The sequence below is a fragment of the Sorghum bicolor genome, chromosome 9 (assembly GCF_000003195.3).
Source record: "Sorghum bicolor cultivar BTx623 chromosome 9, Sorghum_bicolor_NCBIv3, whole genome shotgun sequence".
Classification (NCBI taxonomy): domain Eukaryota; kingdom Viridiplantae; phylum Streptophyta; class Magnoliopsida; order Poales; family Poaceae; genus Sorghum; species Sorghum bicolor.
This window is the reverse complement of record NC_012878.2, coordinates 47,682,727-47,703,737: the sequence shown is the minus strand read 5'-3', so window position 1 is coordinate 47,703,737 and position 21,011 is coordinate 47,682,727. Positions and strand designations below refer to the sequence as shown.

Sequence of the window (21,011 nt, the reverse complement as noted above, 5' to 3'; positions counted from 1 at the left end):
TCAAATACAAATGAAAGTGCTACTATTCTTATTTTACAAAAATTTTTAAAAGTAAACAAGGCCATAATGTTTCGCGGTTGGTGAGAATAGCTCGCAAAAGGTGCAGTTGTTTGCTCTCACAAGAGGGTGGGGAGCACGGTGAAGCGAGTGTTAGTGCTAGTCTCATGCCTTGTTTAGATGCACCTAAAAACCCAAAATTTTACAAGATTCCCCATCATATCGAATCTTACGGCACATGCATAGAGTATTAAATATAGATAAAAATAAAAACTAATTACACAGTTTATCTGTAAATCGCGAGACGAATCTTTTAAGCCTAGTTACTTCATGACTAGATAATGTTTGTCAAATAAAAACGAAAGTGCTACAGTGTTAAAATCCAAAAAGTTTTTGCATCTAAACAAGCCCTCAATGGAGTTTTATTAATTAGCTTGTGCTGGAATCATCAGGAAGTGTTTGCCCGCGTTGCTCTTGCCCCTAGTGACTCGATGATTATATTATTTAACAAGCTAAGCCCAGTATTTTAGCTCGTGGAGCTAACGAGGGTCGAGTCTAACAAGTTGAAGTTGTTGTCCTTAAACTTCTATTACTTTTTGTATGATTTGAAGTCTTGTGTTTTACAACTGGTTGATGAATGGACCTAGACCTTATACACTTGAGATTACTATGACTATATTATTTTATTTTAAACAGATGAATGGATAACTAATAGATTATGGATGCGTTATGTATGAGTATTGATCATGGGCGTATGGTGTAATACTATAATATACTTTTATACTTTTATACTTGTATATATGTCAACACATATTAGTGTATTTGTTAGATTTAAGACTTATGATGGACTATTTTTGTATTATTAATTAGTATTCTCAAACTTTAGACAAATGCATTGATTTTCCTTTTGAAAAAAGTCTACATAACCCCCCAAACTATCTAAGATGGAATACTTCATCCCCCAAAGTATAAAACCAGATATTCTACCTCCTGAACTTTCAAAACCGGTCAAATAATCCCCTAAAGTGGTTTTAGAGGGTGGTTTTGTCTTTTTCTTTTTTATTTATTTCCGCTGAATCTTTGAAAAATCATAATAAATCACAGAAAAATCATAAAATGAAAAATTCAGTTTTGTTGAACTTCTGATGAGTAGATCTACACAATGAATATATAATATGGTATACTTTAGTACAAAGTTTTTGTTATAGATTTAAATCTATGTTTTCTATAATTAAAAAGAATAATTCATATATGTAGTTCCTATGGTTCAATTGTGGTAAATTAATGGTGGGCTCATTATTGTATACTTGAACTATGGTAAAAGTTTCGTATCCATTGGATCAAGTATAATTTAGTTATAGATTTATTTAGATTTATTCTTGTTAAATCTATGCTTTATCTATAACTAAGTTATATGTAACCCAATGAGTATGAAATTTTGAAAGTTCAGAGGGTAGAATATCCGGTTTTATAGTTTGGAGGGTGAAGTATTCCACTCTAAATAGTTTGGGAGGTTATGTAGACTTTTTCCTTTTCCTTTTCATGTAATTTATGCCTGACTCTTGAACTAAACGAGCCCGCTCAACCTAAAAAATGAGTGGGTGTTCATGCATGATAGTTAATAGACACATGTTTCATGTATTACCGTGAAATCTTGAGGGATGCATACTAGCTATATATTTAACATGGACTGTTGTATATGATTCTCGGATGCATAATTTGGTTGATGCATATTTAACAATAGCCTAAAATAATCTCTAGTTGATGCAATTTTTTTTCTCACAAGATATGAATTCATTGCATGCAACAACAATATTAGATTAGGAGTTAATTTATATGTCACGTGTAGATTGAGTTCTTAACAGTTGACACCGAACTCTTCGCAACAACACCGATTGACCAATTAACAGCTTGTCTCTAGCAGTTGGCAAAAGGAGTGTTGATACTAAAACGCACCGTCACATGACCACAGAGGTGCATTTTGCAGCACCGTCCATGTAAACTGGACCACGTGGTTTTAGAAAATCGGATGATCCATGACAAATCAATGAGCGCTCGCCGGGGCGGACTCGTCGAGGCAAACCGCAAACACACGTTGGGTTGCACTTGCCTTCTCATGCCATGGAGATGAGCGAAGAACGGAAGAACAACACATGAGATTGGAATTCGGAAGAAATTAGAGCAAAGATTAGAGGGTAAAATGCATAAAAGATAAATGTGCTTGAATCTATTGGTTGATAGTCAATGAGTTGTGGCCCTTTATATTTAGACCCTGTTTAGTTCTCCACCTAAAAATTTTTCATCCATCCCATCAAATCTTTAGACACATGCATGGAACATTAAATGTAGATAAAAAATAAACTAATTACACAGTTAGGTTCAAAATCGCGAGACAAATCTTTTAAATCTAGTTAGTCCATAATTAGCCTTAAGTGCTGCAGTAACCCATATGTGCTAATGACAGATTAATTATGTTTAATAGATTTGTCTTGCAGTTTAGTTTCCAGACAAGCTATGTAATTTATTTTTTATTAGTTTCTAAAATCCCCTCCCGACATCCTTCCGACATAACCGATGTGACACCCAAAAACTTTTTATCTCCAATCTAAACAGGGCCTTACAAGATGATAGGTCTATTCTCATGGTAGAATTCAAGGCATCAAGATTTATAATATGAGCTTTGTTACAGTGCTTGGAGGAACCGCCAGTTCCTCCCATAAATAAATATTTACTGCAGGTCTTAAATTAAGAAATTTAGTTAATTATAATTAAAGGCAAATTAGTCCTTTTCCTACCTACACGGTACACAATCTAAATCCCTGACCCAATCCCTTGAACGCTGCTCGCATCACCGTGAGATCTCGCTGCCCGCCAACGCTCTGCTTCTTCCACTTTCGGCTCGGCTAATTCGGCATCGGCGGCGACTACCCGCTCAACGTCACCATCATGTCTGAGACTACGCCAATAAGAAGACCTGCGGCAGTTTCATCGCCGCCGTCTTTGCCATGTTGAGATTACGCCGTATTTGATTTATGAAACTGGGTAACCTGGTGTTGACACCGTTTTTGGGCACGTGTCCAGGATGCCAGGATAGGGTGGCAGTACAATGCGGGTTGTTGATGAGGATGGTTGCCGATGAGGGAGAGGTTGGATGTGACTAAGTCCACAGGCAGTAATATGGTGCCGATGGCTGGATAAAAAGGTCTGCCGATGACTATGGCAAGGGGATTGCCGATGACGCGAAGGAGGAGTCCAGAAGCTGCCAGTTGTCATCTGGAGGAGTTTCGGTTTGTTACGAAGGATAGTTTTATTATTTCCTTAGTTATTTGCATCGTTTTGTATACGGATTCCGTGTAATTTGGAATTCGAATTCTAATCGTGTCTGGTCGTAGCTCTTTGAGCCGGGTATAAATATAAACCCTAGGACCTTGTAATCAAGATATCAAGAAATCAATCAAATACACGTTTTTACTCATATTCCAGCATCTACTTTTCGACGACTTCGTCATACTTTTTTTCTTTTTATTACGAGTTCTTAGGAATTCGTCGACTTAAGCTCGGCGTGTTCTCGAATTCCGCGTGAGTACCTCTTAGCCGTGACATCCGGGCGCATCGCTGTTGTCAGGACTAAAGTATTCGAGTTATCACCTTTGCCGATAGCAAGGTCAAATCGGCTGGCACGCCTTAACGTTTGAATTGGGTATTAGCCCTTTGTGTTTGCAGATCAGTTTTGCATCAACACATCTTTTGGCACGCCCGGTGGGACAGATTCAAGATCAAGATCAACATGTCGATCTCTGACCTCGATCAAGAGAACGTCATCCCCGTGACGGAGGCCAACCTCAAGGATGAGCAAAAGCAAGCTATTGCCCAAGCCATGGAAGAGTTCAAGCAGCAATGCCTGAAGTCTTTCAGCATAAACAGGAGCGGCGAAGTGGTCCACAAAGATGCACTGCCGGCACCACGGCAGGTCACCTTCGACGCCAATCCTGGCAAGCTTCAAGATATGGTTGACAATGCCATCAATCGAGCGTTGATTAACCAAGCTGGTGTACTGTCTAACACGGTTTTCAACGCCGTGGCAAGAACTTTCAAGGAAGGACAAATCCCGCCAGATTATGTGGGGCCCTCCCATCATCAGCCAACGGCACCAGAGGTTACGGCTCCATCGGCTGCCTTGACGAATGCAAGTGCACAGTCTGCCGTCCCTCCAAGTACATTGGGGACTACTGGTACACCATCTATGCCGATGGCAACCAACCCACAAATTTCAGTTGGGCAGCATAGACTGACAACAGATATGTTGGCATCGGCAATGTCGGGGTTAACTCTTCCTCCCAACTGGTGGGGTTATGGTATGCCTCCGGAGTTGACGCCAGGAACATCACAGATAACTGACATGAGGGGCAAAACTCCTATGACATCGGCACCTTCCAATGTGCCGGTGAACCAGAGTCCTCGGTATACCACAACTACTACTGCAAGGCCTTACACTGGAAATCCTCAAGATTCAATATTCCAGATGCCCAACGCATCGGCAGAGTCAATGCTGATGCAACAGAGGCCTATGGCCCAGTCGGGGTATGTCAATTCAACGACGGTACCCAATTACCAATCATCGGCAGCACCTATGCCGATGAACGCTAATAATGGATGGCTTGGACAGCAAGCCTTTCCACAATCGCCCCAGCAGGGTTATCAGACTACGGGGTTCCAGCAAGGGCAGGTTTATCCCGGGTTCCAAGGTCAGGGAATTCCCAACCAGCCAATAAATTTTGGACAGCAACTCGGAGGACAGCCAATCGGTGGACAGCAGTTTGGTAGTACGCAGATTGGAGGACAGGTGACCAATACGATGTTCCATACAGGTCACGTCCCAAACAGACACGTGGAGGTTCGCCACCAAGTGCCAGATCCGCAGCCGCCTCATCGGCAAGATGCCGATGCGTATTGGGCCGATAAGATTGCTGAAGTAATGAGGGAACAATTTGGGATAAAACCCAAAGTCAACACTTATTCTTATCGGACACCGTATCCTCCAGCGTATGATTTGATCCCGCTTCCACATAGGTACAAGGTACCGGATTTTACAAAGTTTTCCAGACAGGACGACACGTCAACCATGGAGCATGTCAACAGGTTCATTATTCAATGTGGAGAGGCTGGTAACAGGGACGAATTGAGGGTTCGTCTATTTTCATCATCACTGTCTGGATCGGCCTTTACTTGGTTCATATCATTACCTCCCAACTCAGTAATTACTTGGGCCGATCTAGAGAAGCAATTCCACAGATACTTCTTCTCGGGGGTTCATGAGAAGAAGATCACCGACTTGGTTAAGTTGAGGCAACGTAATGATGAGTCGGTTGAGGGATTTGTGCAGAGGATACGAGAGGTCAAGAATAAATGCTATAGCCTGGTTCTGGATGATCGGCAGCTAGCCGATTTGGCTTTCCAGGGTTTGTTGCCACATATCAGGGATAAGTATGCCTCTCAGGAGTTCGAAAGTTTAAGTCATTTGGTGCAGAGGATATCTGATCAAGACATCAAGCCTTTTGAGCCTAAGAGGGCATGGAATAAGAAAGTGTCATTTGTTGACGAAGCAACAAGCTCAGATTCCGACGAGGAACCAGTAATCGGTTTGGCAGAGTGGGTAAAAAACAAGAAGCCGATATCTTGTCCTTTTGGGCAGAAGGAACCAGAGAAGTTTGCCTTTGACACCGCCAAAGCCGATAGGATATTTGACTTTCTACTTCAGGAAGGTCAAATCAAACTGTCACCTAACCACGTGATCCCATCGGCAGAAGAGTTGAAGAGGATGAGATATTGCAAGTGGCATAATGCAACTTCACATGACACCAACGAGTGCAAAGTGTTCAGACAGCAGCTGCAATCGGCTATAGAGTCAGGGAGAATCAAGTTTGACAGTTCCAAAGCCCAGAAGCCGATGAAGATAGACCAACATCCTTTCTCGACAAACATGTTGGATGCTAAGGGGAAGGCTAAGGTCTTAACGTCGGAGACAGCTGAGAAGAGCGCATCGGTAGATCCTCAGCATCAAGTTACTACCGCCGATGCAAGAAATAAGGGCTTGCTCCAGGAAGGAACTAGCTCGGGAAGGCTTCCTCGATCTGGTATCGTCATAACTCATAGAAGGCCTCGAGAGAGATGGCAACAACGGGAAGATCGGTATCGGCGCCAGCAGGAAGATTATCAACGGGAAGAAGAAAGACGCCGACAGGAGTGGAATCGGCACAGGGATCATTGGAATTGCCCATTCTTCATCCATTGTTGGGAGGAAAATATCAAGCTTCCTACTGTCAGAGACTGCCCTGAATGCAACGGTTATGATCGGTACGATAGGAACGATCGGCGTTATTATGATGATGAACGGCGAACTAATGGGCCGATCAGAGGAAGAGTGTCAGTTCATGACCGGCTGGGGGGCAGATTCAGTGGGCACCACAGACTTAGTGACCGTGTCCAGTATTTTCCCAGGAACCAAGAGGAGCTCGAAGGAATGGCTGATGCGCGGGTTCCCGATGAATTCATATTTTGCAGGGATGCTAACACGCATCGCATGGAGTCAAGGGAGAACCGACGCCCAACGGCAAGGCAAAGGCCACTTCCTCCATGGTGCCCTCGAGGATTAACCAAGACGCAGAAAAGGAGATTGCAACGAGAAAGGCAAGAGGAGTTAAACAAGGGAGAGAACTCTGGAAGTCGGCAGCCGTCAGACACTAAGAGGGAAGGTCCATCGGCAGGCGTCAACATGGTCTTCATGTTGCCGATGGAGTTTCTTGCACCAGCCAGTGATGATGACCTAGAATTTTCTGATCAGATAGCTCAGTTGGCTCTAGATCCGATGACGGCTATCTTTGAGAAACCTGCCGATGACGAGAGGCAGCATCTTAAAGCTTTGTTCCTCAAAGGAAGGGTTGATGGGCAGCCAATGACTAAGATCCTAGTTGATGGTGGAGCTGCTATTAACATTATGCCGTATGCAGTATATCGGAAGCTTGGGAAAGGGGATCAAGATTTGACCAAGACCGATATGATGCTCAAAGACTTTGAAGGAAACGTGTCTCCAGTCAAGGGGGCGATATGCGCAGAGTTGACCATCGGCAGCAAAACCTTGCCGACAACTTTTTTCGTGATCAGCGGAAAAGGTGCCTACAATTTATTATTGGGGAGAGATTGGATTCATGCCAATTGTTGTGTCCCATCTACAATGCACCAGTGCTTGGTTCAGTGGGTAGGTGACAAGATTGAGATCGTCCCAGGGGATTCTTCTTATGTTATCGCATCGGCAGAAGCGGATACTTATGAAAAGACTAGGTGCATTTCAGGAGAAGTTTGGGAGAAAGATTTTCTCAAAGTTGCCGATTATGAGATTCCACCGATCCAAGCAGTCGGTTCTGACGACGGTTTTTAATGGATAGATTCGCCGATGATAGAAAATTAGGCCAGGGATTCACATCGGCCGATGATTTGGTAGAAGTAGATATAGGTAGTGGTGATAAGCCTAGGCCTACTTTTATTAGTGCTAAATTAGATCCTGAGTGTAAACAGCAGTTAACTAGTTTGTTAAAGGAATATAAAGATTGCTTTGCTTGGGATTATACAGAGATGCCTGGTTTAGACCGATCAATTGTTGAACATCGGTTACCCATCAAGTCTGGATTTCGGCCACATCAGCAACCAGCCCGCCGATGTAATCCTAACATTCTACCTGATATTAAGGCCGAAATCACTAAACTTATTGAAGCTAAGTTTATTCGGCAGTGTCGGTATGCCGAATGGATTTCCAATGTTGTTCCGGTTTACAAGAAGAACGGGAAGCTTCGGGTGTGCATTGATTTCAGGAATCTCAATAAAGCTACGTCGATGGATGTATACCCAATGCCTGTCGCCGATCTACTGGTTGATGCTGCGGCTGGCCATCGGGTCATCAGCTTCATGGATGGTAATGCGGGTTACAATCAAATATTCATGGCAGAGGAGGATATTCCAAAAACCGCATTCAGGTGTCCTGGTCATGTTGGACTATTTGAATGGATAGTCATGACTTTTGGGTTAAAGAATGCTGGTGCTACTTATCAAAGGGTTATGAATTTTATATTTCATGAGTTCATCGGCAAGATCGTAGAAATTTATATTGATGATGTGGTGGTTAAGTCTGGAGATTTCTCAAAGCATCTTGCCGATTTACGAAAAGTGTTGGAATGCACAAGGAAGCATGGATTAAAGATGAATCCCAACAAATGTGCATTTGGCGTATCGGCAGGGCAGTTTCTTGGTTTCATGGTACATCAGAGGGGTATTGAAATTAGTCGAAGATCTATTGATGCCATCAATAAAATAGTGGCCCCTACCAATAAAACTGAGCTCCAATCCTTGATCGGCAAGGTGAATTTTATCAGAAGATTTATATCGAATTTATCTGGGAGAATTCGTGCTTTCAGTCCTCTTCTTAAATTGAAAGCCGATCAGGAGTTTGTTTGGGGAGAAGAACAGCAGTTGGCTCTGGATGAAATAAAAAAGTATCTAGTAAATCCTCCAGTTTTAGTTCCACCTCAACAAGGGAAACCCTTCAAATTATATTTATCTACCGATGGATCGGTTATCGGTTCAGCTTTGGTTCAAGAATTTGAAGGGAAAGAGAGAGTAATTTATTATTTGAGTAGGAGGTTGATTGATGCTGAAACCAGGTATTCGGCCATTGAGAAACTGTGCTTATGCTTATATTTTTCATGTATCAAGCTGAGACATTACCTGTTGTCGGCTGAATGTGCTGTTGTTTGCAAAGATGATGTGGTCCGATACATGCTATCTATGCCGATTATGAGTGGTAGGATCGGTAAATGGATTTTAGCGCTGTCGGAGTTCGATTTGCGTTACGAATCGGCTAAGGCAGTCAAAGGGCAGATCATGGCCGATTTTGTGACTCAGCATTGCGGTCTAGTGGAAACCTTGGAAATTGCACCCTGGACGCTCTTCTTTGATGGATCTACCTGTGACCGGGGGGCAGGAATCGGCATTGTATTGGTTTCTCCCAAGGGGAGGAAGTATGAGTTTTCCTTGCCGATTGTTGCTACATCAACAAATAATCAGGCTGAGTATCAAGCTCTGATCAAGGGATTGGAGTTGTTAAGAGAAGTTCGTGCTGATGCTGTTGAAATATTCGGGGATTCCATGTTGGTTATAAATCAATTGGCCGGAAGCTATGAGTGCCGAAGTGAAGTTCTCATAACCTATTTCGAGAGAAGTATGCAACTGTTAAAGGAATTCAAGAACTTCCGATTGGAGCATGTTCCCCGATTACATAATGAAGACGCTAATCGGTTAGCCCAGCATGCCTCAGGATATCAGCCAATGATTAATGCGACATCGGTAGTCAGTGCCGATGACTGGAGGAAAGAAATTATCGACTATCTAGAAGATCCATCCAAAAAGGTTGAAAGACGGGTTCGATTTCAAGCAACCAAGTATGTGCTCCTTGAAAATGAATTGTATTATCGAACTATCGACGGAATTCTTCTCCGATGCTTGGGTGGTGATGAAGCCAGAAGTTTGATGGGGGAAATCCATGAAGGAGTGTGTGGAGCGCATCAGTCAGCTTTTAAGATGAAGTGGATGATTCGAAGGAATGGATATTTTTGGCCAACCATACTTGAAGATTGTTTTAAATATTTTAAGGGATGTCAAGGTTGTCAGAAGTTCGGTAATATCCAGAGAGCACCCGCATCGGCTATGAATCCTATAATAAAACCTTGGCCGTTCCGGGGGTGGGCCATTGATCTGATCGGCCAGATTTATCCACCATCTAGCAAAGGGCATAAGTTCATTCTAGTTGCCACTGACTATTTCACTAAGTGGGTCGAAGCTATTCCTTTGAAGAAAGTCACATCGGCCAATATGATTGATTTTGTGAAGGAGCATATTATTTACCGATTTGGGATTCCCCAAACGATTACTACCGATCAGGGCACCATGTTCACGTCGGGGGAGTTTGATGAATTCGCAATCGGTATGGGAATTAAAGTGTTGAATTCTTCTCCTTACTATGCTCAAGCCAACGGGCAGGCCGAAGCGTCTAACAAAGGAATTATCAAGCTTATTAAACGAAAGATTGAAGAAAATCCTAGGCGATGGCATACATTGTTAAATGAAGCACTGTGGTCTTATCGGATGGCTTGTCATGGATCAACCAAGGTGTCACCTTATCAATTGGTGTATGGACATGATGCAGTGTTGCCTTGGGAGATTAAGGCTGGATCTAGGCGATTATCTTTTCAAGATCAATTGGCTGCCGATGATTATGCCACTTTGATGACCGATGAGTTAGATGATTTAGCAGGGCATCGGTTAAAGGCTTTAATGAGTATAGAAGAAAATAAGAAGAGAGTTGCTAGATGGTATGATAAAAAAGTAAAGGCTAAGGAGTTTGCCGATGGGGATTTGGTATGGAAGTTGATTTTGCCAGTCGGGACTAAAAGTTCGAAGTTTGGGAAGTGGTCTCCTAATTGGGAAGGTCCTTATCGGATAAGACATTCAGCTCCTGGTAATGCCTATATTCTAGAAACTCTCGAAGGAGTTGAATTTCCCAGAGCATTAAATGGCAGATATTTAAAGAAGTACTACCCCAGCATATGGGTCGACACATAAAAGTTTAAGTGCCGATAACACTCCTATCGGCTGGATTTAAATGTTCAGGGGCAGACTTAATGTTTCAAAAGATGCCGATAACAGTCTTATCGGCTAGACTAAAAGCTAAAGGCGGAAAAACAAAGGTGTGTTGCCGATGAAAGCTTCAGATGTTCAGCAGTGCTTGGATTGCTGATATGGCGCGCAGCCGAATCTGATTGGCCGTCTCTATCTCTTTGATATCATCATCGGCAGAACCTTCTATCGGCTTCAGCTTCCTCTTCAGCTGCAGCGCTTTGCGACCATGGACGTTTCGTTCTTGTTCAAGGTGCTTGATGGTCTCCGGCAGCTGACTCTCTTCTTGCTGGGCTTGGGACAGAGCGTCCTCTACTTGCTTGAGTTCGGCTAGTAGAGCTTCTCTTTTTGCCGATAGATCAGACACTTTCTGCTTCAGTGCATCACCTGAGGACTTTAAGGTGCCGATGTTCTTATGTTTCTCATCGGCTAAGAGTTTTTCTTTCATCATCTCCTCAGAAAGCTGGATTTGAGCGGCTCTATCGGCAAGGCATCGAGTGGCTCTCTGGTACTGTAGCTGGCGGCTTTCTAGGTGTGCAGCATGGAAGAGTGTTTCTTCAGCATCGGCAGGAATTTGGCCTCTAAGGGTCTTGAACAGGGCTTTGGCTGGGTCAGAATCATTGACCAGCTGAGTTGTGTCTTGATGAAGTATGGCCGATAGCTCTTCCAGTTTAGCTCTGGTTTCTGCCGATACAGTTCCAACTGCCCGAGAGGAGCTTGCTTCCTCGCCTTCTTCTTCGAAGATATCAATGGCGAAGGAGAATAAGCTGTTGGGAGAATCTTGTTCCTGAAAATGAAGATAAAATAAGTCAGTTTTATGGTCAAAACTTCGGCAGATGATACTGGTGGAAAATTGGATGACTTACTTGCTTCAAGGCGATTTCTTGCCTTTGACTCAAAGATGCCGATGGAGCTACAGGTTGATCGGCAAATGTTGCCGATGGAACGATATCGCCTGAAAGAAGACAGGAAGGATTATGAGACTAAATGAGAATAAGTTTATCGGCGGAAGTATTGTGGAGATATGTTACCCGGAGGAGAAACAACAGTCGCCTGAATCGGGGAAACCGCCGATGATATAACTGGACCTGCCGGGCCAGTTGTTTGTTCACCTGCATCAGCTGATGTACCTTCCGTTTGAGGTTCTTCCTGCTGGGGTTCTTCCATCTGTGGTGCTTCCTGTATTGGTTGGGGAGATGGTACTTGCTGTGTCTGGACTTCTGGAGAAGAAGGGGAAGATTCCACCGGGATTGGAGACACCAGAGGAGGAGGAGGAGTTGCCACTTTCTGGCGCTTTGTTCCGGCCTTAGCACCTTGGATGCCCTTCCTCTTTGGCTGGCTAGACTGGGGGGCATCGGCACCTTGGCGTTTGGCTTTTGCCGATGCACCAGTTTGCTGCAACAACAAAAAGGAGTTTATGAGCACAGATAACCGATATAAAGATAGTCAGCATAAATGAAAAAGGTTTTAACAGATTGCCTTGAAAGCTTGCGCCAGAGTGGAAGCAGTTACCGTTGGTGATGTCTGAGTTTTCCTGGTGGTAACTTTCTTGAGGCGCGCACCCCGGTGCACGATGGAAGCCAGAGTGGGAGCATTATGGCCGATTGAGGAGATCGGGCCTGATGGGAATAAGTCGATCGGCTTGCCACTCCTGCTAACCGATGGGGGGGTGTTGTCAATCTGCAAAAGAAATACAGGGGTAAGTTACCGATGGGAATAGTATTGGAAAATGAGACATCAGTTTAAAATACTTACAGTGTCATCAGGGACTTCGTATTCGGGGTCGATCGTGCCGCGGTATGAGAGGGCCGATCTGCAGAATAGACTCTCTTTCCATTCTGCCCACCATAGCTTGTATGCCTGAGTGATAAAGGCAGCTGGAACCCATTCTGACAGATCTACATCTGTATCGGCATTTGGTGGTAGCTGGGCTACTCGAGTCCACTCGAGGAGGTTGGCGATGGGTTCTCTGGGCTTTATTACATCGGCATAAGGAAGTGCAATCGGCAATTGGCCGAAAGCTAGCTGGCGAGCTAATGCCGATGGATTATAAAATTCATAGGTTTGGGGGGAGGTTTTCGTGCTACCGAAGAAGTTCACTGGTATGGCTCTGGGAGTCACGATTGCCATCATCACCTCATTGTCCCTGTCGAGAGCTTCATCAAACGGATTGAAAGTCAGAGGGAGCATGCTGTCTGGGTCGTCATAAGCCAGCCATGGTCGTTCATCTCTGGCCAGACCCTCATACAGAGTCTCGAAGAATCGGCCGATCTGATCCGGATTGTTCCCTGAACCGGGTAAGACTATAACGGCTTCGCCAAAGTTCAAGGGGGCACGCGTTGCCGATTCCTCTTCACCCAACACATGATTCTCGGCTATATCTCTTGGGAAGTGCTGTGAAAACAGGTTGAAATCAAGGCGCTTATGCAGGTGCAGATTGAGCCACATATTAATAAACCACCAGGGGTCTCCCAAGTTGCCGATGGATTGGCCAAGCAGGAGTTTCTGGGCTACCTGATGAAGAAGGTGGTAAACAGCGCCGAGCAAATATCGGCCGAGAGGAAACTGGCCGCCGCTAGCCAGTCTTTCTGCTGCCGATAGATAAACAGAAGTCGGTCCTGCCGATCGACCACAGAATACAAACTTGTCCAGCCACATGTTCAGAAAGGTGGTTTGTTCCTTTATGGTGACAGGCCCTCTCCCGCGGTACTTCTGGATGTACCCTGACCAACCGCCGATAGCGCGAGTCTCCACTTTGGCACTGGGGGCGGTATCAAAAAAGTGGGTGCTATCGGCAGAAGATATATCTAGCCCAGTAAGCATGGCTACATCGGCAAGGGTAGGAGAAGCAGGGCCGTGGCCAAAAACAAAAGCATTGAGAGTGTCTGACCAAAAGTAGGATGCAGCTATCAGCAATGACTCGTTCCTGTGCATATCGGCAATGGATAGCCTGATGCATTGAGCTAGCTTCCTCTCACCCCATTGAACTTCATAAGAATTGCTGACCCTCAAAAACCAATCTTTCCACCCTACAGTAGGGCTGGGCCAAGAACGAAAGGTGTCTTTCCACAGATCTAAAGAAAAGTTTTCAGCTCTAAAGGGAATTCTGTTGGTTTCTGCATTGATAAGGTCGGTTGGATCTGGATCTCCTAGAGGGCCGAGGCACTGAAGGTGTGGTTGATCGGTAGGGATGACAATTTTGTTGGACAACTCCTAGTGTTTTGGGGAATAAAAATACAAAGGAAAAGGAAAAGGAAAATATTCGGTAAGATGAATCGCGGATGAACAGGAATGCGAGAAAAAGGTACAGCAGATGAGATGGAAGTCTGACCTCAGGGACGACGAAACCAATGGCCATCTTGTCGTGAAGAGGACGTTGGAGGGCACCGGAGTTGATGAAGAAGAGTGCTTGTCGGAGGTCTTGAGGGTTGTAGATGGCGCCGCCGCTGGAAAAGCAAAGTTGGATAGTAGAATGGTGTAATGGGGGAGGAGTACCCAAGAAGGAACTATTTATAGGACAAGATGGGCAAGGGCAAATCCGTCTTATCTCTTTGCCGCATCCGAGAAGCCCGAGGGTACTCAGGTGGATATGGTAACTGTTCGCATGGTAATCCAGGGATTGTGCAGGTGATTTGACAGGAAGCGGTCATTATCTAAAGATATTTTACTGTGCGCGATCTCCTGGTCGGTCCATCGGCGATATTCTATAACGGTCATCTTGCCGATGGGCGGATAGACGGGGGGTAACCGTTTTTTGCGAATATCCTGGTCAGAGCATCGGCAGATCTTTATAACGGAATTGTTGCCGATGTACTACCAAGAAAGATGCCCATTTAGGAAGTTGGGAATTTCGAGGAATCTGCGGATGATTAGGATCAGAGTTGTCCAGATTGAGGTTGTCGGTTACCGGATTAGGAGCATTAATTGCGGAGAAGGCATCATTACTGCAGAGAATTTCGGAGCATTAATAGTTTTATACTCCGAAACTGGGGGGCATGTGTTGACACCGTTTTTGGGCACGTGTCCAGGATGGCAGGATAGGGTGGCAGTACAATGCGGGTTGTTGATGAGGATGGTTGCCGATGAGGGAGAGGTTGGATGTGACTAAGTCCACAGGCAGTAATATGGTGCCGATGGCTGGATAAAAAGGTCTGCCGATGACTATGGCAAGGGGATTGCCGATGACGCGAAGGAGGAGTCCGGAAGCTGCCAGTTGTCATCTGGAGGAGTTTCGGTTTGTTACGAAGGATAGTTTTATTATTTCCTTAGTTATTTGCATCGTTTTGTATACGGATTCCGTGTAATTTGGAATTCGAATTCTAATCGTGTCTGGTCGTAGCTCTTTGAGCCGGGTATAAATATAAACCCTAGGACCTTGTAATCAAGATATCAAGAAATCAATCAAATACACGTTTTTACTCATATTCCAGCATCTACTTTTCGACGACTTCGTCATACTTTTTTCTTTTTATTACGAGTTCTTAGGAATTCGTCGACTTAAGCTCGGCGTGTTCTCGAGTTCCGCGTGAGTACCTCTTAGCCGTGACATCCGGGCGCATCGCTGTTGTCATGACTAAAGTATTCGAGTTATCACCTTTGCCGATAGCAAGGTCAAATCGGCTGGCACGCCTTAACGTTTGAATTGGGTATTAGCCCTTTGTGTTTGCAGATCAGTTTTGCATCAACACCTGGATTACGCCGTATTTGATTTATGAAACAGGTTCTTCCAAATTCCATAATTCTGTCATCTGAATTTTAAATTGGACGCATATGCATTTTGATCGACGAGAGATGCACAATCGTAAAGTCCATTCTGTCATTGGAAGTCATTCAAAACCAGATGGCCCTTTTTTTTTCTCAGATTGGTACTGCCAATTTTGGTCGCAAACAATTTGTTTATATCTTTTGGAGAGAGATTGAACCAAAAGAGCCATTTAGAATCAAATTCCATTCGCTCGATTCTGACTTCCAATTACACTTTAATGTGAATCAAATCTGTGATCAGCAATTGAGATGCTTGAAAGGTATAGATATTCATAATCACGTGATCAAATGTAAAAAGGCATTCTTCCTTTCTGCCCATGCACACGTGCTATCATGTGATTTTTCGCTTTGTGATTCCTGTATCATATCATGCATGCACTAGCATGATCTTTTAATAGTTTACCGTCATGGTATGAACCGAATGTTTCATAAGTGCCTTCATTTACTGCAGGAAATGAACACCAATGCTGAGACTCAAAACTTGTACGAGTAAGCGGATGAAAATACATGCCGACTCGCCAACACAAACATGAACGGTAAGTACTTATGTTAATGACAGGTGAAAATAAATTGCTGGCTTAAGCTCAAGGATGACTATTGACAGAATATGAAACATTACAACAAACGTCTCAGAGACAGACATCTATGAAACCATGAATAATTTGCTCATAAATACATGACCAACAAGACCACCTCTTTGTCGATCTGGGCATACTTTAGCTGCTCTGATGATGGGTGCCCGTAAAACTGAAAAAACTGTACCTAAGCACCTCCTTGCCATACCCCACAACCATGTCTCCGCTCATTTGTCGCAAGGGGCAGATAGTTAATCTGACTTAACTGGTGCCTGTGGTCACATCTAGTCAGATGAGTCCAAACCATAATCAAGCATTTCTTTTATGTTTAGCTTGATAGAAGGTCCCATGGATGAGCACAAGTACGCTGTTTTCCAGTATATCCCCTTAGCACCAGATGGCTTGTTCCTCTCAACAGAGCGCTGTGAATGGATAGCAAGAAGTATATCAACACTATCCTTGGTAAAATGATGAACAGAGAGTCAGAGATAGATGTTTTGTAGGAACATAGATCTTACAACAACGGCCATGAAGTTTGCAATGAGATCTTCCTCCGGAAAGTCAACCTTGCCAAAGGGAATATGGACAATTCCTGATTTATCAACTCTGTATTCAACCTTCCCTTTCTTGAACTCTTCGATAGCCTGGAACCATTCACACAATCTATTTCATTGGTCTCCTAGACAATTATCACTACAATTGGGTTGAACTGATTCAATTTTACAACCATTTTTCAAATATGTTCAAAAGTAATACTCCCTTAACTTATTTGCCTCAAGAAAAAAAAAACTCCCTTAACTTATGAACAAAAGGACATCTGGACCCTACTTTAACTGCCATTTCCAAGGTAGATCTATTATTAAAATACCAATACCAATAACATTAGGGCAATGATGGTCACACCTAAAACGTGTATGACTGGCACACAAGTCAGCATGACTTTATATCTGGGAGAGAGAGGGAGAGGGAGGGAGGGGGAGGGGTACAAGCATGCATCAGAAGTTTAGAACCATAATCTGTATCAAGGTCAAATGTCTTGTACTGTGTCCTCCATCAACACAGCATTTAAAGTCTCGGCAAGGATGGACGCAGAAACACTTGACACACTATAAAAGTGAAACTCAGTACATTTTCCAATTGAATAACAACATACATGTCAGTAGTCCTTGCTCCATTTTGAGTTTTTGGTACGTTCAGCCTTGCTTCTAAATAAAATAAACTGAACCATGAAAATTGGACCAGATTTTAAGTCATATCCCTCAATCAACTGCTTTACTACTTTTGCAAGTTATTATTGCCAATGCTTTATGTTTCTGTCTAGGGTGAATCAGGATTTCATAATATTATTACCACCGGTGTACTGCCATAAACCAACAACGCTCCATATCCTCCAACATGTGTCTCATCCAGTTTCCTCCTTAGGGGATCAGTAAAACCAACTATTTCAACTTCCTGAACTCTTGCTAGGCACAACTAAATTACAAGCATGCGTTCAAGAAAAACACCATGCCTGAGCCTTGAATTATTAGAGTACAGGAAAGTAAATGCAACTGACAAAGTTAGGAAGATACTTATACATGAATCCTAGAAGTCAGCTAAATACTATAATGGCATGAAGTTTTAAATCTTGTCAGTGCCCAGAATAAGCAATGAAGCAATATTGATGAAATCTGAGGCAAACAAAATCTGTATTGACTTCCTTAATACCTGAGTAATGTTTGGAGAAACAGTGCCAGCTTTGGGGTTAGGCATCAGCCCTCTTGGTCCTAGAATCTTACCCAAGCCGGCAACCTGAAAAGTAAACAGAAATAACTCAGCCTGATAATCATTTAAAGGGAAGCCCATGTTGAAAGTTTCAATGGACATGGCAAAGCATGGAACAAATATATACATAATTTTGGACATTTAGTTCAGCATTAGCTATCAAAGAATGAAATATCTCACAAATGTATTCCTGCATTCCGAAATTAGATTGTTATAGCTAATCTATTTTATCTATAGAAAACAACGTTTTTAACAGTTTACATGGTAAGACACTTAAGACCTGTAGTAAGCATGCACAACTAAATATTTCGTTTGCGGCAGTCACCAATAGTAAACTGAAATGAAGGCAGAACTGTTAATAGATCATACCTTAGGCATCATATCAGGTGATGCAATCAATTTGTCAAACTCCATAAATCCTCCTTTTATTTGTTCAATCAAATCTTCTCCACCTACGATATCTGCTCCTGCAGCTCTAGCTTCATCTATCTTCTCACCTGTAAGGTCAGAAAACAACTATTAATGCATAAAGATCATGATTATTTCAACTACTGGTGCCTCCATCTTTATGATCATGACAAGAAAAGCATGACTATCTTTCACAAAGGATATGAAAGACAAACTTTCAGTCATTCAACAAGGGTTTGCTAAGTCGACAGCACAAAAATAGCACCATCCCGCCAACTCCCAAGTGACTTCTTGTGAAAAACAAAGAGGTAGGAACATCATGAACTGATTGTAATATTCTTCTGCCAAGTTACCAAAGACGAACTAACTTTGTCCAATCTAATATGTTGCATTTGAACTCTGAAAGATGACATGATACTTTAAGAGGGAAAATACCAAATGAGGCAATAGTTTCTAATAGAACAATCACACATACGACCCACTAGCACAGTGATCTAATTAGCCCATGAATCATATACTGCAATCGACATGAATTCAGTTTGTACTAACTATCACTCAACAACAATTACGTTGTGTTTCAACCACCACCCACCTTGTGTGAGAACCGCAATCTTCACCGACTGGCCTGTTCCCTTGGGCAAATTCACCTGTGCTCACCACGCACGACCAACACAAATCAACGAACGCAACAGGACACAAGAAGCAAGCAGAAGAGAACGACAGAAAAAGAAGAAAACAATACCGTGGCCCGGAGCTGCTGGTCATTGTACTTGGGGTCGAGGTTCATGCGGAAGTGCGCCTCCGCCGACTCGACAAACTTGGCGCTGGACATCTGCTTCATCAGCGAGATGGCGGTGGGCACGTCGTAGTCCTTCTTGCTCTCCCTCAGCTTCTGTATCTCGAGGAACCTCTTGGACCTCGTCTGCACACCCTCAAAAAAAACCAGCACAGCGTCACAAAATCACGCAAGCAACATGAACCACATACGGAAGGGCTGGGAGGGTATTCGATGGTACGCATGCGTACGTACGCGGTCGCGCTTGAGCGGTAGTGCGGCCTTGCCGGTGCGCGGCCGCGTGGGGGCCGTGAACGCGGGGCCGCGCCCGCCCTCGTACCCGTCGTCGTCGTCGTCGTACTGGCCCCGCTGGTCGGCCTGTACCTCCTCCTCTTCGAGCACGGCGCCCTGGGCGGCCGCGGCGGCGGGGCGGCGGAACGCGAGGAGGAGCCGCGGGTAGGCGCGCAGCGACGGCACGGAGGAGGGGAAGAACAGCGCGTTGGGCGAGGCCCCCGGCGCCGTGCTGCTCGCCGCCGGCGCGAGCAGGGAGGTGGAGGCGGCGGTGGCCGCAGCTGCTGTGGCCATGGTGGAGGTGGGGGAGGGGAGGGGAGGGGAAGCAGATAAGAGGGTGTGGAGGGATAGAAATAGAAGCTGAAGTGGCCGAGCGCGGGTTATAGCCGATGATGGGTCTCGGCCTCGGTGTTCACCATCGGATAGGGGCTCTGGGCGTGGGCGGGCGGGCTCGCGGTCGCAGACTCGCAGGGATTGACGGGCGCGGCGCCTGGAAAACTCCCGTCCCCTGGCCCTGATTCCGGTGATTTGGCTCGGCCGGATCTTTGGGCCTTGTTTAGTTTCTAAAAAATTTTGCTAAATTTTTTAGATTTTTCGTCACATCAATCTTTAAACGCATGCATGGAGTATTAAATATAGCCGAAAATAAAAACTAATTACACAGTTGACAAATCTTTTAAGCCTAGTTAGTCCATAATTAGATAATATTTACCACAAACAAACGAAAATGCTACAGTGTTAATTTTCCAAAAATTTTTGGAACTAAACAAGTCCCAAGGCTTGGGTTGGGGCGTGTCGTGTCCGCGCGGGCGACGGGCGTCGGCGAGTTTGGCTGGGCCGAGACGCGCGCCGGTGTTGGGGGGGCTCCTCCTGATTTGGCTCAGCCCCGAGAGCCGTGCGGAGGCGCGCGCGGGGCAGCAGGACAGGTGTGTGGACGGGCGGTCGCGGTTCGACCGTTCGAGCGGCAGCGACGAGGGACCGACCCCGTCCCCGTGTGTGGCTGCGAGAAGTGGTTGTACTCACTAAAACTGGCAGCGTGACAGGTGGGGTTTTTTTTTTTCCTAGCGAGATTTTATGCTTTGGATGGGATGATCCAGTTCCAATGTGACGGAGCTTATCCGTGATCGTTTTTCTGGTCGGAGTTGCCCGTCCTTTTTGGTTCGTCCCTCATTTCTTGTGGATCCTAAATTACGATTGCTTCTGGACTGGTAACTGGCTTTCCAGAGAACGACCCGCTGGAGGTGACCGATGATTACGATAAAAAAGCAGCGTGGTGCACGTGAAAGCTTTGCTCGCTCCGTCAGCCATTCAGCCGGGGATAGACAACAATAGACCAAGTGGCAGCTGCCGGAGGCTTTGTCATTTGTGGCTGCAAGTCGCTCAATCATACGCAAAGACTTCGAACGCAAATTCTCACCAAACGGTAACACTCCACACAATTTTTCACTGGAAGCCCGCTTTGAGAACATGAGGAGTGAGGCTGCTCGGTCACCGTCTTTGGATTGGAGGATAAAGGGGAATATGATGAATCGATCCTATTTCTACTGGTTTGTAGATAAACAGAACAAAGCCAAGGCCTCTCGCACGGTGGCGGAGCGTGACTAAAAGTTTAGGGGGGGCTAAATTACCATTACCGATTTATTATCAACAAGAAGTATTAAATTAGTGAGAAAGTAATCTCTGGTCCACCACTAAGGCCTTGTTTAGATGAAATT

General features: G+C 44.5%; 1 protein-coding gene across 1 annotated transcript; it reads right to left on the bottom strand.

Moving 5' to 3' along the window:
• Nucleotides 16,028-19,670, bottom strand: LOC8082351 (50S ribosomal protein L1, chloroplastic). The gene is made up of 7 exons (XM_002439687.2): nt 19,261-19,670; nt 18,973-19,152; nt 18,823-18,877; nt 18,192-18,319; nt 17,766-17,849; nt 16,577-16,702; nt 16,028-16,480 (listed from the first exon to the last, which is right to left on the bottom strand). The coding sequence occupies exons 1-7, from the start codon at nt 19,588-19,590 to the stop codon at nt 16,343-16,345; spliced, it is 1,041 nt and encodes a 346-aa protein (XP_002439732.1). The 5' UTR covers nt 19,591-19,670; the 3' UTR covers nt 16,028-16,342.

Coding starts and splice junctions, on each gene's coding strand:
- LOC8082351 (XM_002439687.2), bottom strand. CDS start 19,590: ATGGCCACAGCAGCTGCGGCCACCGCCGCCTCCACCTCCCTGCTCGCG. Junction 18,878..18,972: donor ACCAGCAGCTCCGGGCCACG/GTATTGTTTTCT, acceptor TGGTGAGCACAG/GTGAATTTGCCCAAGGGAAC. Junction 16,703..17,765: donor TTTCTCCAAACATTACTCAG/GTATTAAGGAAG, acceptor GAATGGTTCCAG/GCTATCGAAGAGTTCAAGAA.